The sequence below is a fragment of the Opisthorchis viverrini genome, assembly GCF_000715545.1.
Source record: "Opisthorchis viverrini unplaced genomic scaffold opera_v5_727, whole genome shotgun sequence".
Taxonomy (NCBI): Eukaryota; Metazoa; Platyhelminthes; class Trematoda; order Opisthorchiida; family Opisthorchiidae; genus Opisthorchis; species Opisthorchis viverrini.
The window spans coordinates 43,906-58,308 of record NW_008752397.1 but is presented as its reverse complement, the minus strand read 5'-3'; the positions used below and the strand labels follow the sequence as shown (position 1 = coordinate 58,308).

General features: G+C 41.5%; 2 protein-coding genes across 2 annotated transcripts in view; one reads left to right on the top strand and one right to left on the bottom strand.

Annotated features, from left to right (window-relative positions):
• The window catches only part of T265_15684 (hypothetical protein), a gene marked incomplete at both ends in the record, with an annotated part of 30,912 nt that overhangs the window by 198 nt on the left and 16,311 nt on the right, over positions 1-14,403 (top strand). Inside the window, one exon of the mRNA XM_009178937.1 lies at positions 421-498. Coding sequence (XP_009177201.1) covers positions 421-498 — 78 coding nt within the window. The remainder of the gene's footprint in view (positions 1-420; positions 499-14,403) is intronic.
• Positions 11,855-14,403, bottom strand: part of T265_15683 (hypothetical protein) — a gene marked incomplete at both ends in the record, with an annotated part of 35,360 nt that continues 32,811 nt past the window's right edge. The window contains one exon of the mRNA XM_009178936.1: positions 11,855-11,904. Coding sequence (XP_009177200.1) covers positions 11,855-11,904 — 50 coding nt within the window. The remainder of the gene's footprint in view (positions 11,905-14,403) is intronic.

Genomic DNA, 14,403 nt, shown 5'->3' with positions numbered 1-14,403 from the left:
AGGAATGGATCTTCCTCTGATGTCTATAGTAGTGTCCACTTGAACCTTGTAAAAACCAACCGAAAAGAAACGCCACTCCGTTTAAAAATGGCTTCATATAATGATTAGGCTTTATCGTCACACAGAATTCGGTTAGCCAGGAATTTGGCCAGTATGCCGTCACAAGCGAACTATAAGCATACCAGTCACTTGAGCTGAAAAGTTTTCAGATCTCCAGCAAGGCCTTTTGAACAGCTAGGACCTCTCTGAGTGATTTAAGTGGGCCAGGGACCCCATTGTAAACGTCTCCCCACCGTCAAGCTGATATCATTTGTGTCCATGAGTCAGTGGCTGTTCGCTAGGATGTAGTGTTTGTGTATTAATATAGATTTATCTCGCCTGGACTGACATTCGTTTGCTTTTTAATGTTCTGTGTTTTAGAAATTAAAACAGCTACCCATTGTTACATACACAAAGCTACCCTCGCGGGACAGCTTTTGCGCTTATCGCGTCACATCGGTTAGTAATGAAACTTCTATGATGGAAGAACTTACTTGACAGGAGAAACTTCCAAAGTTTTATGTTTGCTCGCTACCTACGTTTTCATTCATGGTTGTAAACAACACACTACACGGTTTATTTTGTCAAAATGGCTTGTGAAATAGCCGGGAAAGTACTTCATTGCCTTGGTAACAGTTGCACCTTGCCGTCATTAGGTGCGAGCCGAAGTAGAAATTGTTCGGTTGTGTACATATTCAAGAATAGAAAGAGGGAAGAATTCATGTAGGATGTTTTTGTCCAAACCAACTTAATGCATGCAAGTCTAGACGAGAAAATCCGACTATCAACATAAGCGCCATCGTATCTTCAAATTTGTGAGCTGACATCCTACATAACCGCAATTGCTACTATGCGTTTAAAGAAAGCGATCACCCGGAACGCGCTTCGCGAGAATTCTTATACTCGACTGTCGAAATTGCCAAGAGGTCACTCTTACAGCAGCAACTTAACTCAAACGGCAGTAAAAATTATGGCTAATTTGTTCAACATTATTCGTGAGGCTGAACTCATACTGATTTGATGTTCCTGTCAAATACAATTCAAAGAATGTGCAGAGCATGACACGCCTCATGGGTGAATATCAGCAACACAACACGCCGTTGGATATTCAAATCATACGTATTCACTGGGCCAGCGAGGGGCGTTCCAATCCTTTGAGTTAACGCAGGAACTTGCGTACTTCCTTCAATTTGTGGCCATATGGTGGTCAGTCTTCTGAGATGAATGTGATCCTTCCCCGAATGACTAATCATCAGCTTTATTCAAAGAGAGCATTAGGGTAACACACTTATTTGCAAACCAAACTTGTTTGCTTTGTTTGTTTGTTAAGGGTGTGCCGTGAATCGCTTATTCGAGTGCAGCAAGTGACTTCTTGGCCTAATATTAGCAGCGTCACTCAGTTATGTGCTCGTAAAAAGGCCTAGCGTAAACAATCTGAATTTAAACTATTTCCGTACGTAATAGTCGAACTGTGCACAGCTGTCGGTCTGTACCAATCAAAAGGTTGTTTAGTATTGGAAAATCCCGGCATTCCCTTGATATAATAAGTTCTTGATTTTCTCAAACTTCCCGGCAATTAAATGTGTAGAGGGAGCTGCTCAAGACGCCTTATGCACAAAGTTTTGTCACACAGGAATGAGTGCTCCCTGTATTTTAAACTGCTTTCGCAATCAGTGGAATATTCTCAAGTGGGATAAATATTCTTCAAAACTTACGGGAGGCAGCTACCAACAGAAACTTTTATGACCTAAAGCGCACGGATAAAACCAGTTTGCCTTTAAAGAAGAAAGGATAGGGCAGACACCCGGACTAAGTGGTCAACATCCTAACGATGATCATTGCAGCGCACACGGAGTATGTTGGTTTTTAATAGCCAGTGGAACGCCATATCTCGGCTTCCGAATTTGGCTGCTGTACTTATTGCGTTACACATTTTCACCGGACATCCACCTTTTATGTGTTTGAAAATATGGACGTACTCATACGTGAATCACCTCCAATGCAGTTTTCGTCTCGTAAGTGAATTCGATCTATGCCGAAAACTCGACAGTCGCTGTAGAACTGTCCAGTCCTTGTTGGGAATCATCAGCATTACTCAACAGACGGAACTCCGGAGAGCCTCGATTTTGTGACATTCCGTTCAGCATTTTGAACACCTAAATGTTCGGCTACGGGCGGACGATCTTCAACGTGATTAACTTTCATGTATACACCATATAACGCCCCTCATTCTTCATGTGACTAAGGAACACTATCGGAGAAGGAGCACCGCTGACATTATGTAACGTACAATAACCTGATTGTAACGGTGGATATGACTGATGAGGCACGCGAGTAACATGTTTTCGCTTAACTCAGAATCGTGTCTATTAGAAAGTGTGATTTATTACTAAATTTGTGGAATTGGTTTGGAGCATTTGTTTACATTTGACTGATAGTCAAAGAGTGGGCAGGAATGTTCAGGAAGACGCGTTCAAAAAGAAGATGGATATTCAGTTTCTTTATAAAAAAGATGCATATGAGAGTATTGCTTCCCTGTGCAATATACTTTAACTGTGTAGTTGGTGTTTTCTAACTTCGCAGCGAGGGCATTCTTCCTTTCATAGTTAGCTGTAAGTCACCGTGACGTCTGTGTTGGTATTGTCAGTTTCCCACCGGTTTTGATCAAATGACCCACAGCATAAAATGGACTTACCAGCATTTTGCGTGAAACGGGCACATCATACGACACAATTTGACGAATATCTAAGTCCAGGCTTGTCGTTTGTTTACGACTTCCTCGTGAAATTTGACTGCGTTATTTTGAAACCGATCTCATTCCAACTTGTAAATTATTTGTGGGTAATTCATATAAGAATTGAACTGGTTCCTAAGTGCCTAATTCACTTTTTGATGTCCTTAAATCATTCATAATTTAATTGAGCACCCTTTGTGGTACCGGTCAAATTAGGCTTTATTTTTAACATGTTTGCTTAGTGTCGCACAGGAGAGCGGTCGGGTCATTAGGAACTTGTGGAGCGCCAACGGTTACTAGATGCTGAATGAATAAATTCCAGACTTTTAATTGTGCTGGTATACGAAGAGCCCTGAAGGCCACCTACGTTCCATGTCTTGACGGACAAAGATAATTATGTAGACAGGCATCTTCCAGAAGTCGACGGTGATGTAGATCTCTGTCCGATTCCCGGGCCAATTCACTGGGCCCCCACCACATTTAACCATTCTAGCCTCTAAAGAGCCACTAGTTTCAACATCGCATGTTTTCATCTACTCACCTAATAGTTCTTAAATATTTTGTAGGCTGAAAATATAGCCAGTATTTGCACACGACCTACTCAGATCGATATGTATTTATCGTCACCTGTTCATAGGAACGTCTCCAATTACCCACCATTCGGCCATCCAGTTCTCGTTAGCCAATAATATCGCCTTGTTTCTTTTTCACTGTTGATAAGCCTATTCAGTATGTGGGAATATAATATAAACGAAGGACAAACAGCTTCATAGGCACATTCAAGAAACCCCCGTGGTCGAATGGGTTCATTCCTGTTCATATTCGTGATGTTTTGTTCACAATCTTTCACGATGGCACAACACCGTCGTAAGTTCCTCCATTTTGCCACACGTAGAACACTAGTCTGCTAGCTTACGTATCCTAATAGACTGAACAATTATACTTCTTAGGTGGGCGCCTACTTTGGCACTTTAAAGCGAATCGAGTACTTGAACAGCTGTTTGCTTAGCAGCACGGATGTGATGCATTCAGTTAGAGGAGTCGCGTGATGCACTTTTAACTAAAATGACACATTACTTGACAGTTGACTTCACCGTGAATACCCTTCTGCACAACAAACCAGTTTTGTGATTTTTCTAAGCCAATGATTCTTGAAGTTTTAGGCAATATAACAAGAGTACAGCGGAAAAGTATATGTGTACGTATATGCGAATGTATATGGCGTGAGTTCGGCTAGACGTGATCATATTTTAGACCTTTGAAAGCAGTAGTCTGTGGAGATTTAGTTACAGGGACACCACATATGACTGAATGTAGGGGAGGTATATTTTCATTTGTCATCGAGATGAAGCTTGTGGTCCAGGCCCGACTGACTGACAGGTATGTAAATATGTTTCAGTATATGTTCACCATATTTGCAACACTTGATTAGAAACTGGGGGAGCTTCCCAACAGGCAAATCTGCCTTAGACTCTTTGCGGTGATTCGGGCGTTTACTTTTGATTTCTGGGCTTTGTACACCTACCTAAAAGTTAACATGCATCAGAATGCGTTCATAAATTGGGTTGTGTTCACAGACAATAATTAATTACCCGTAATCTGTACCTTTATTTCAGTTGCTGAGGTAAGCAACCTCCTCTCGGCATACGCTCCACTATGTGAGTCATCTTGCTTCAGTATGTATTTTGAGCAGTACTTTCCTTAATAAATAAAGTAAGCAAGCTGATCGAAACTAGTCGAAGCACTCAAATAATCTAGGGTTTCACTGGTGCTCCAAGAACTGTGAAGTTCCCCGAAAAAAATCAAATATTTCACTTCTTCGTGCTGTTCTTTCTCACAAACACTGGTGAGAGACCGAGAAATGGTTCTGGCTCCTGATAGTTGGTGACGTTTTGGACCGCGTTCAAATGTAATCAATAAACTGCTTACTGTCGACCTTCATTAACGTTCAAAATATCCTGGAAGCCCCCGGTCTTTGTAGTATCGCGTCGACAATGCTCAGTCCGTGTTGTTTCGCCACGCATACCAAAAGCCAGTAAGCAACTATGATTCATAAAACACACCTGAAATTAATCCTGAGTCAGCAACTTGTCATTTCGATAAACGGACATTTCACGGGTCTCAGCAGCACTTGTGTACGAAACATAGATGGGAGATTGTTCAACATCTTTGTTCACGGGGAATAGAACCCGGTCTTGTTTGACCAAGAGGTCCGCTTGCATCAAAGTATGACCAACTTGTTCTGGGGTGAAACAAATCGTCTGATCCTGGAAGCCCCCGGTCTTTGTAGTATCGCGTCGACAATGCTCAGTCCGTGTTGTTTCGCCACGCATACCAAAAGCCAGTAAGCAACTATAAGCAACTGACTGGCGTAATTTCTGTTCGTAATGACGTTTGTTATTCCTGGGTATCGGAAACCTCTTTTCCGAATTTCGTCATACATAGCTCAGAATACCGCCAAGCTAGTGACCAGATTTCGTGAAGGTCATTGATATGATGAACGGGTGAACAGTGTGACACCCTAATGCCTAGTGTCGGGTTATAAGCCGCTCGTTACGGAATGATATCGGCGGACTAGGTTGTGTAATGCAAATCGCACATGTTACTACGACTCCTGGAAATGTTGGTGTAATATGCTCTTGAGCCAACTGGTTGACAGATTTTTTTCGTTTGGGATGCAATTTGTGGCTATCTGTCGACAGAATATATCACTACAATCGGTAACACACCTATAGTCTTGCCTTAAAAAACTGCAGACTATACTTCGAAAGGAAGGCTATCTTTTCAATCAATAAATGAATGTATGCGGTCAAATTTTATTGAATGCAGCTTGTCATATCTTCATATCGTTTTTTTATTCCAAACAGCTGCCCCTCAAAACACAGCGAAGCCTTCCACGGAGACAAACACTAATGCCAATGTTATGAGACCACTTGAATACGATTCGCCTGGGCAACACCACACTCAAAATGTATCGATACAGGCTGCAACAATGAGCAGTTCCCCGAATTTGATAAATCAAGAATTTACGGATCTACTTCATAAATGTCCAATGTGTGATAAAGCGTTTCGTTACATATCCATGGCTCTCGCCCACCAGAAGTCCCACTCGTCTGACCGAAATCGGCATTGTGAGCAGTGCCCAAAATCTTACAAAAATTGGCGCGACCTTCGTCGTCACGAGAGAGAGGTGCACTCAAATATACTCAGACTATGTTTCAAAAGCCACCAACAATCAGATGATAATATCCCTCAGTGCCCTCATTGCAATAAATGCTTCCCGAAATGGGATTCTTTACTGCGGCACAGAAGATCTGTCCACGAAAACGTTAAACACTGTATGTGTGAAGAATGTGGAAAAAATTTCAGGTCCAGCACGTCCCTACAAAAACATATTAGAAGAACACATGGTCTGCTTCATGGTCACACGTGTGAGAATTGCGGGAGAATATTCGCTAGTTTGAGAGGCCTGAATAAACACATTACTGTCATGCACACTCATTGAATAGTGATAGACAATCCATAAACCGTAGTTCTTGTCCAATGCTTTGAGTACAACACAATTTGATACACCTCATTGTTTTGAACTAGAATTGATTATGTCGGTGGACTACATGGTACACTGAAACCTCTGGCAAGAGGCCAGCAGTTATTCAGGTTCGGGCTGTTCTAGGCTTTATGAGCCCAACAAGATGTTTCTGACTGTGTGAACGTGACCCACAACGCCACAGACAACCGCAATATAGCGATTTTATGCGGTTTCTGTCTGTATAGATCATTGCAAAGCGCATATGTTCATCACCAGGATGATCAGAGATCGTAATAGGGTTTAAATCAATAAAAATCGGAACGGCAAGTCATATGAAACGTTCTTTAATCGCCGTTAGATCACACTTCGTTACACTGAGCAGTTTAGGTGTACTAAATACGAGTTGATTTGACACCATTCTTAAAGGAATTCCGCCTTTTGTCAAGAGCATAGCTAAGTTGCGATTCAGTAAATTGTGCAGCTAGCCGTTTGGATTTTCACTGGTGATCCAATACGCTCACCCAACACAACATAAGTAAACAAAACTCACGCCGATCATATCGGTATGTTGTACCGACTCATTCATCTACATTGGTAACGTTTTTTTACGAGGTGTAAATTAAAAGCAAAGGGTGGAACTACGTTTTTGCAGAATAGCTCACGAATACCATTTTTTCTAACACAGATGAGCTTGTTCAATAATCAGTTGCGTACAGAAATTCGCGTTTTGTTTGTACTGTGGTGCAGTTCTGGTCTCGATGTGGTTACAAACCAAACAAGTTCGACAGGTCAGAAAATCACTGAACTTATTACTGCAGTGTTACTGGATTGAAGTAAAAGCTTCCAGAGTTAGGCTGTCCAGCCACGGATTCGCAACCTTTGACTAAACTGAATAAAGATTACTCTCCGATGCAGGCTCATGTAATGGGTTCGGTTGCGTGCTGTTTATTAGTTCCGTAGAGTTATTCCATTTTCCGTGATGTTGTGTGCCCCTTTATCTCATGATTCCTCTCGTAAACGACGTATGCGTGGAAGCAGTTCAGCTGGAACCTGAATACACATATAGACCTTGTTAGTTTGAGCTTACAGACGGTTTGTGCGTCTTTCATAATTGGGAAATCCATAAACGAGGATCTCAATGGAGAGTAATTTACCTCATCATACTTATCAATGACAGCTGAGGGGGAGATGTTGTCATATGAACTGCGTTGCCAGACATTTTAAGATTCTCCCTTAGCTATTAACACCGATGAAAACCAGCCACCAAGTCTTACAAGTATGAACCTCAAATAAAACGACGTTCATGGGCTACTGGGTTTGAATTACTGCCTGTTTGCAGTAAAGTCAACTAAATAGTACTAAGAATCCAGGACGTCCAAGGCCTTCATCAATCGCTCCTTCGGAAAAACGTCCAGCTTATCTGTCGGAAATCCCAGAGCCTTTGAAATTTTGCCGGAGATTTCATGGAATTCACATTATTTGAATCAGCAATCGCTTGTCCAACTCAACACTGCTTCGGTGACCGTACTCCTGGGTGAAAGCCATTGAAATGAAATCTAACTGAATAAACAGAAACAAATGCTGTCAGTGTAGTATTATCTTTCGACCATAAAACTCAATACTTCGTCGAAGTTTAGCGCAGAAGATATTCTGATGGTGCTAACTCCTGTGAATTCCTAATAAGCTAGTTCACTCGTGGTATCATGAACTGACAGACAATCCGTTTTAGGTTGGTTACTAATTCCTAATTTTTTTACCATTCCCAGATTTGTTAACACAGACGGCAACATTTTCGCTAAAAAAACGGGATGTTGGGATAGAAGCGGTCCTAACTGATTCCCCAGCGATGCATCATCAAGCTGATCACACATAATATTTCCAAATATCAAAATGGATGTTCCCAGTGCAAAATGAACTAGGATCTCAGAAGTCCATTTATGAAGACCCTTTACAGTGTTCCATCAAAAACGATTATATGACGAAAGCTAAACCTTCGTGTATGAACAAGATGCTGATAATTAACCAAATACGCATGTCTACCCTAAACAGACTCCCTAAAGCTCTTCCCAAGAAGAATGAGGTCTTCTGACGAGGCCATCGCTATGCATCTCTGCTGTTCGTCTAAGGGTTTTGCGACTCCAACACACAGAAGGAAAGAATTTGTAAACATCCGCGATTCGAATTCTCACGAGTTGATCAAAACAGTGTGTAAGGATCAATATGTGCCGTGACGTTTCGTCGGCGTGATTGACCTAGCTGGATAAGACACAGCTGGCAGGACAGATGTGCATAGCATCTATGTACTTGTCGCTTATCTGCACAAACTTAGACAATGCTTATTACCAATCATCTCTTTTGTATTATAAATCTGGTCCCATTCTCCTCGGTGTCTGCAAATTTCCCAGACATGTAGAAAGCAATTGTGTGACTTATATGACTGTCAGTAGAATTTAAGGCAAACACCTCCGAGTCATATTCTGTTTACTTGATGAATAATGCAATGGATTGTTTCAAAACATAGCTTACTGTTGTAAAATCCAAAATAAATTGAGGTTCTGGATAGTAGCGTCTTACTGTTGTAAAATCCAAAATAAATTGAACGTTGAGGTTCTGGATTGTAGCGCTAAAGCACGCAAAGTTATTTAGACAATTACCAAAGCCAACAAAAATAAAATAACCCTGGGTTTTGTTCAGTTTCATTACTCACACACACTTCATTTCAGTGGTTATTGGGCGACACACTGGTGTTAGCAAGCTGAGGTCTCCTGCCAGTTAGGTGAGATTTCAAGGTCGTTTAACAGCTGTTCAAAGGCAGCGCTTTTCCGATTGTGATGATATTTAGTCATTTATCAGTGCCAACTTTCATCCACACAAGTTTTTAAAGGCCGATGAGTCACCCATTCAAAACTATTCGAGCCAACCAATTGCATGGGCTTCCCCATTTGAATATAAGGAATACAGGTTTTATGAAGCGCGACAAATTCGACAAAATGTTAACTACGTTTCGGGGGCGGGGAATCAATAAAATCTAATAAAAAGTGTCCTGTAAACAGTCCAGAAAAATGGTTGGCGCTCAACGACATTGTAGCGCCAACAGCTATCCACGAAGTGCACCGCATTTTGGACGTCCATAATAAGATGGTAAACATGTTGTTTGTCTCAAAAACACTCAAAATCAATCTACTCCGTTCGCAGATTCTTGCCTGGCGGTCATCCGAAAGAACTCTCCATTGGGTCATCAGAATGTCCGGAGACACAGTGAGCATGTAAAACAGCCAAAATAAAAAACTCCAAGCTCTGCTTTGTTATATGTTCTGTTCTGCTTGAATTACTATTGGAATGCTTTTCGTTTTTTGTTCTGAGTAAATACATGAAGGCTCTTCCTTTCAAAAACATCTCATATTATGCACCAATGTCAGGGCGCCCTTGAAATCTCTCGTAAAGTTCATGAGCTTTGTTCGAGGATAGCCTCATCAATCGAGGGAAGGTTGTAAACAATGAAGCCGTTGAACTGGCGGATACAGATATAGGGTGTTTTAGGTTGCGTGAAGCTATTGTTTTTGTTGGAAACCTTACTGATGGCAGAGGCTTATTTAGTTGATCGTCTTTTTTCTGGGCGCAGTTTCGCGTATAGTTGTAGCAAACGCTATGTCATCAATGGCTGTAGAAACTCCAGTGCATAATTTCGCTGAGGTGCGAGTCTGTCCGTGTGTAAGAACGTCACCAGCGCACGTGAATACCTGCTTAACTGAGATAGCACCGACATCAAAAACTCAGTCAATACGAGAAGCTCGAAACCGAACAACTGACCTCAACGAACAAAACAAGTGATCACATTACGAACCCTGATTAACACGCAAGTTTGAGTGCACACAGCTTGCAACTTACACACTGACATCTCTTTCCATCTGCGACGAATTCTAAAACAGGTGTGGACACAAAATATATAGGCAAAACTAACAAATACAACTTAAACCTGCGCCCCCGGAACCAAGTATTCAATTTTACCGACGACATTACGAAAGTAGATTGTCTTTTTTTGGCGGTTTGAAGTACACAGAAGACAATCTATTTTCAAAGTTACCGAGCCAGCCTTCGTTCAGTCATTTTCCCCGGATAGTCAAAATCACTTTATGGACAGCAATTTCTTCTAGAGCAAAATTCGCTGTCCTAGAACAAGTTAAGGATTCTCACGAATTCGATGGAAATTTTCCGACCATACAGAGGTGAAATAGATATGGGGAAAAATTGGGCTCATTTCAAAAGTAGCTCCAAATGAGCATTGCGATCAGAGTTGTCAAAACTAGAATGGACATCAAATGTTCCCAGTGACACGTATCTCCCCCAACAAACACCCAAATTAAGATGGTTATTCTATAGCCAATGAAGCTACAGTTATACACCTATCCATCTCTACCCTGTTGACTTCTAAAAGTCGCATGCAAGTTAATGTGAGAATGTTGGCCCGTTTTTACTTGCGAATCGGAAATGGGCTTGTCCACGAGATTCTTCCACCTAATCAACGTGTTTATAAAAGATCTACAGTTGTTCTTTTGCCCACCCCCCATGTATTTTGCTGCCCTCATGGACCCTGGTAGAGAAGTGCAGACCGCTCAAAATTGATTCATAGGAAATTTTCGTTCTCCTAAAAGTCGCATGCAAGTTAATGTGAGAATTTTGGCCCGTTTTTATTTGAGAATCAGAAATGGGCTTATCCACTAGATTCTTTCACCTAATCAACGTGTTCATAACAGACCTCCAGTTGTTCTTGTGCCTCCCCCCCATGTATTTTGCTGCCCTCATGGACCCTGGTAGAGAAGTGCAGACCGCTCAAAATTGATTCATAGGAAATTTTCGTTCTCCAGGTTGAAATCCTGTGTGATTATTCATCGCCTAGTCAGTAGAGCTTGAAAAAACAACCTATGCTACCTGTGTAACGGTGAATACTACTGATAGGGCATGGGAGTAATATGTTTACTTGTGAATCCGCTTCGCGTCTCTTGACACCTGTTACGGAATTTGTGGAGTTCGTTTGTAGCATTTGCTCGCCTTTGAGTAACGGTCAGTGAATATCCAGGAAAGTTCAGGAAGACATGTTCAGGGAGAAGATGGATATTCAGTTTTTGTGAACAAGATGCGTATAGGAGTTTTGCTTCCAATAGTCCGTAACTGTTTAGTTGATGTTTTCTAATAAACAACTCCGCAGCGAAGGCCTTCTACCTTTCACCTGTGTTTACATAACTAAGGAAGTTTCAGTTTCATTAAGCAGCATTTTTCACAATCAGTTTTATAAAGAACAGGCTAATTCTCTGCGGATACTCATAACCCCATGAGCGTTGCTGTCAACTTCGCTGACCTCATTAGGACTGCCTCCCTTTCCAGTTAATCAACCATCACCTATTCAGCTTTTGCTAATTAGTAGTTTGTTAGTTCTACGTAATTATTAAAAACCATTTTGTGCTGCCTTTAGCCAAGGGGGTTGCTTTTAGGATAGCACTGAATAAGAAATCAACAACTTTGCAAAGAGGACCCTTTAATTTGTTGACAAACCATTGCATTGGCCCAAGATCCTTACGAATTCCATCATCCGCACCGTTATACCCTACGATAAACGGTGTAAAAAAAGATAAAATATGCTTTAAAGTTGTCAAACTGCCAGACCAAAATCACAGTTTAAATCATTTAGGACTTGGGTTAGATATGAAAATATAAAATAGATCGTTGGAACTTATTTTATCGCAAGGTAGGTGCACTGCAAATCATCCTCACTGAGGAGAATGTCACCAAAACTGCCCGATTGTATTTCCTTCCAAAGCACAATTTGTTGTCATATTAAATCGCACCAACACTTGAAGATCGTACACTGACAATACCCGCTAAATATGATGCACCCAATTCAAATTATTATTGTGGTTCAATTTCATTGCTGATTCTTTATGAATACAGTTCATCTGGACTAATTGCATCGGCTTACGAAGCATGAGGACGAGGATTCCGTTCCGTTCTGTATAATTTTTGAACCACCATCCACAGCAGCTCTAATTTTTTTTACCGTAATAACACCATAACGATGAGGGCGTTGCTTCTCCGTAGCCAGCCACATTAGCTAAATTTAGATTGTTGATAGTCAAACTTACTTCAGGTGAACTTTAACCCAGCTGATGATCAGAATTTTCCGTTTAATCGCTTTTTGAAAATTAAAGCATTTTTTTCAATGGTACTACAGAGATGCCTAAAGCTTCTCACATCAATACCGGACAGTATAGATCCATGCATAACTCCATTATCATCACCACTGACAGCAACGTACCGGAAATATAGACCCATGTATAACTTCCACGCGCCCATGAGAAGGTTTTTTTGTATAAAATGGAGAGAAACTGACACTTTAGGGGCCCAATGCGAACAGATCCTCTGTTCATAGCAGGAGTGTCGAAAAACAACGTGGTGATATCCCTCACTGCCAAGGAAGGAAGGTTTTTTTGTATAAAATGGAGAGAAAATGACACTTTAGGGGCCCAATGCGAACAGGTCCTTTGTTCATAGCAGGAGTGTCAAAAAACAACGTGGTGATATCCCTCACTACCATCAAAATAAATGCAACTGCGTGTAATGTCAAATGGGGTTGCCATTAGCTGGATTGACTAACGTAAGCCAAGCGCACAGCCATAGAATGTCCGGCTGGTAAACGGTAATATACATTCCAACAGAGTCGGCTCTGTTCCTTGTGCTGCAGGGCTATTTGCCAAGTGAAAGCAGCAGAACAGGACCTCCAGCCAGGGAGATCCAGAATATCACAGCAGTCGATTAGACTACAGTTGATCGCATTTCACGCTACCAGTTCATAGTCTGCCTTCCTCAAACATTTTAATAACAATGGTTTAAAACAGGAAACATATCTTCTTGTGCTGGTAGTGGTTACTTGAAGCCTTTGCTCTCCAGCATCCGCGATTATGATTCGTCAAATAGATTTTTGTGGAATACCTACCTCCTGACCTCGCGCAATCCTGGTGGGTCTACACCAAAAGGTGAAAGTAATGGACTCGAATTTTGCTCTTATTAGATCTCATTAGCAGTGCATATCCGATGGCCGTGCCGAGGTTTGAGCTTCGCACATTTGACATGGGGGGCGAGCGTGTTACCACTACTCCGGCAGCGTACGCTGGACTCATCCGGATGTTTACCTTTAAACAGGTGAACATTTTCGCGCTTGGGTGAGCAGCGATTGCCCAAGTAATTAGAACCCTCCCAAAGAACTCGGATTGAAATGGACAAGTCCACCATATATAATGAGGCTTGTATTTATAGTTTCCATTCATGCACAACCATTTAACTTCCGCAGTATTCACCTGTGGCACTGCGAATGAAACAAGTTGGCAAACGCTACGCATGCCTTATTTATGTGTTCACTAGCTTCATCCGTTGCGTTACAACCATGACTTATATAGCTCTCAGGATTCGAAACCCGATCACTACCTCAAGTAGATTATTTGAGTTTCACTACCACTACGACAAACTCACCTTCTGACATTGTGCTTTTGGGTCTTCTTTGACCATCCGCACAGACGGAATCACATTCAGTTCTTTGTCACATTCATTCAACGAATTTGAGTTCCAAATCCATGCTCAGAACACAAGCTTGACCAAAACCCCAATCTCTTGGCTACTATTTTGAAATTAAAGAGTAAGGGACCTTCTCATTCGGAATGACAACCGCTGGATGCTCGCATTTTTCAAGGCTTTCGCTGCATCCCATGGCATTGAAATATTTGATAAACCGAAGTAGCCGTAAATTGCCCGACGACGAGTAGTCACGTGATGTAATCACACCAAGAAAGGATTTAATGCGTCTCATTCTTCAATCATAGAATTCACATCACTTGGTCACGCGTTGACTGACTGCTTGGGTAACGAATTCCGAGGTGGAAAGTTAACTTTTCATGTGATTTGTTCTCTTCCTCCCGAACGACTTTTAATATTCTGGTGTTATTAGGAAATGTGAGGAAGACAGCCGAGATTGTGAGACCAGCGCTTCAATTGGTAATGTGGTGAAATATTGGTAGCTCGGGTGAGTTTATTGGTTGTTGATCAGATGGCTGTT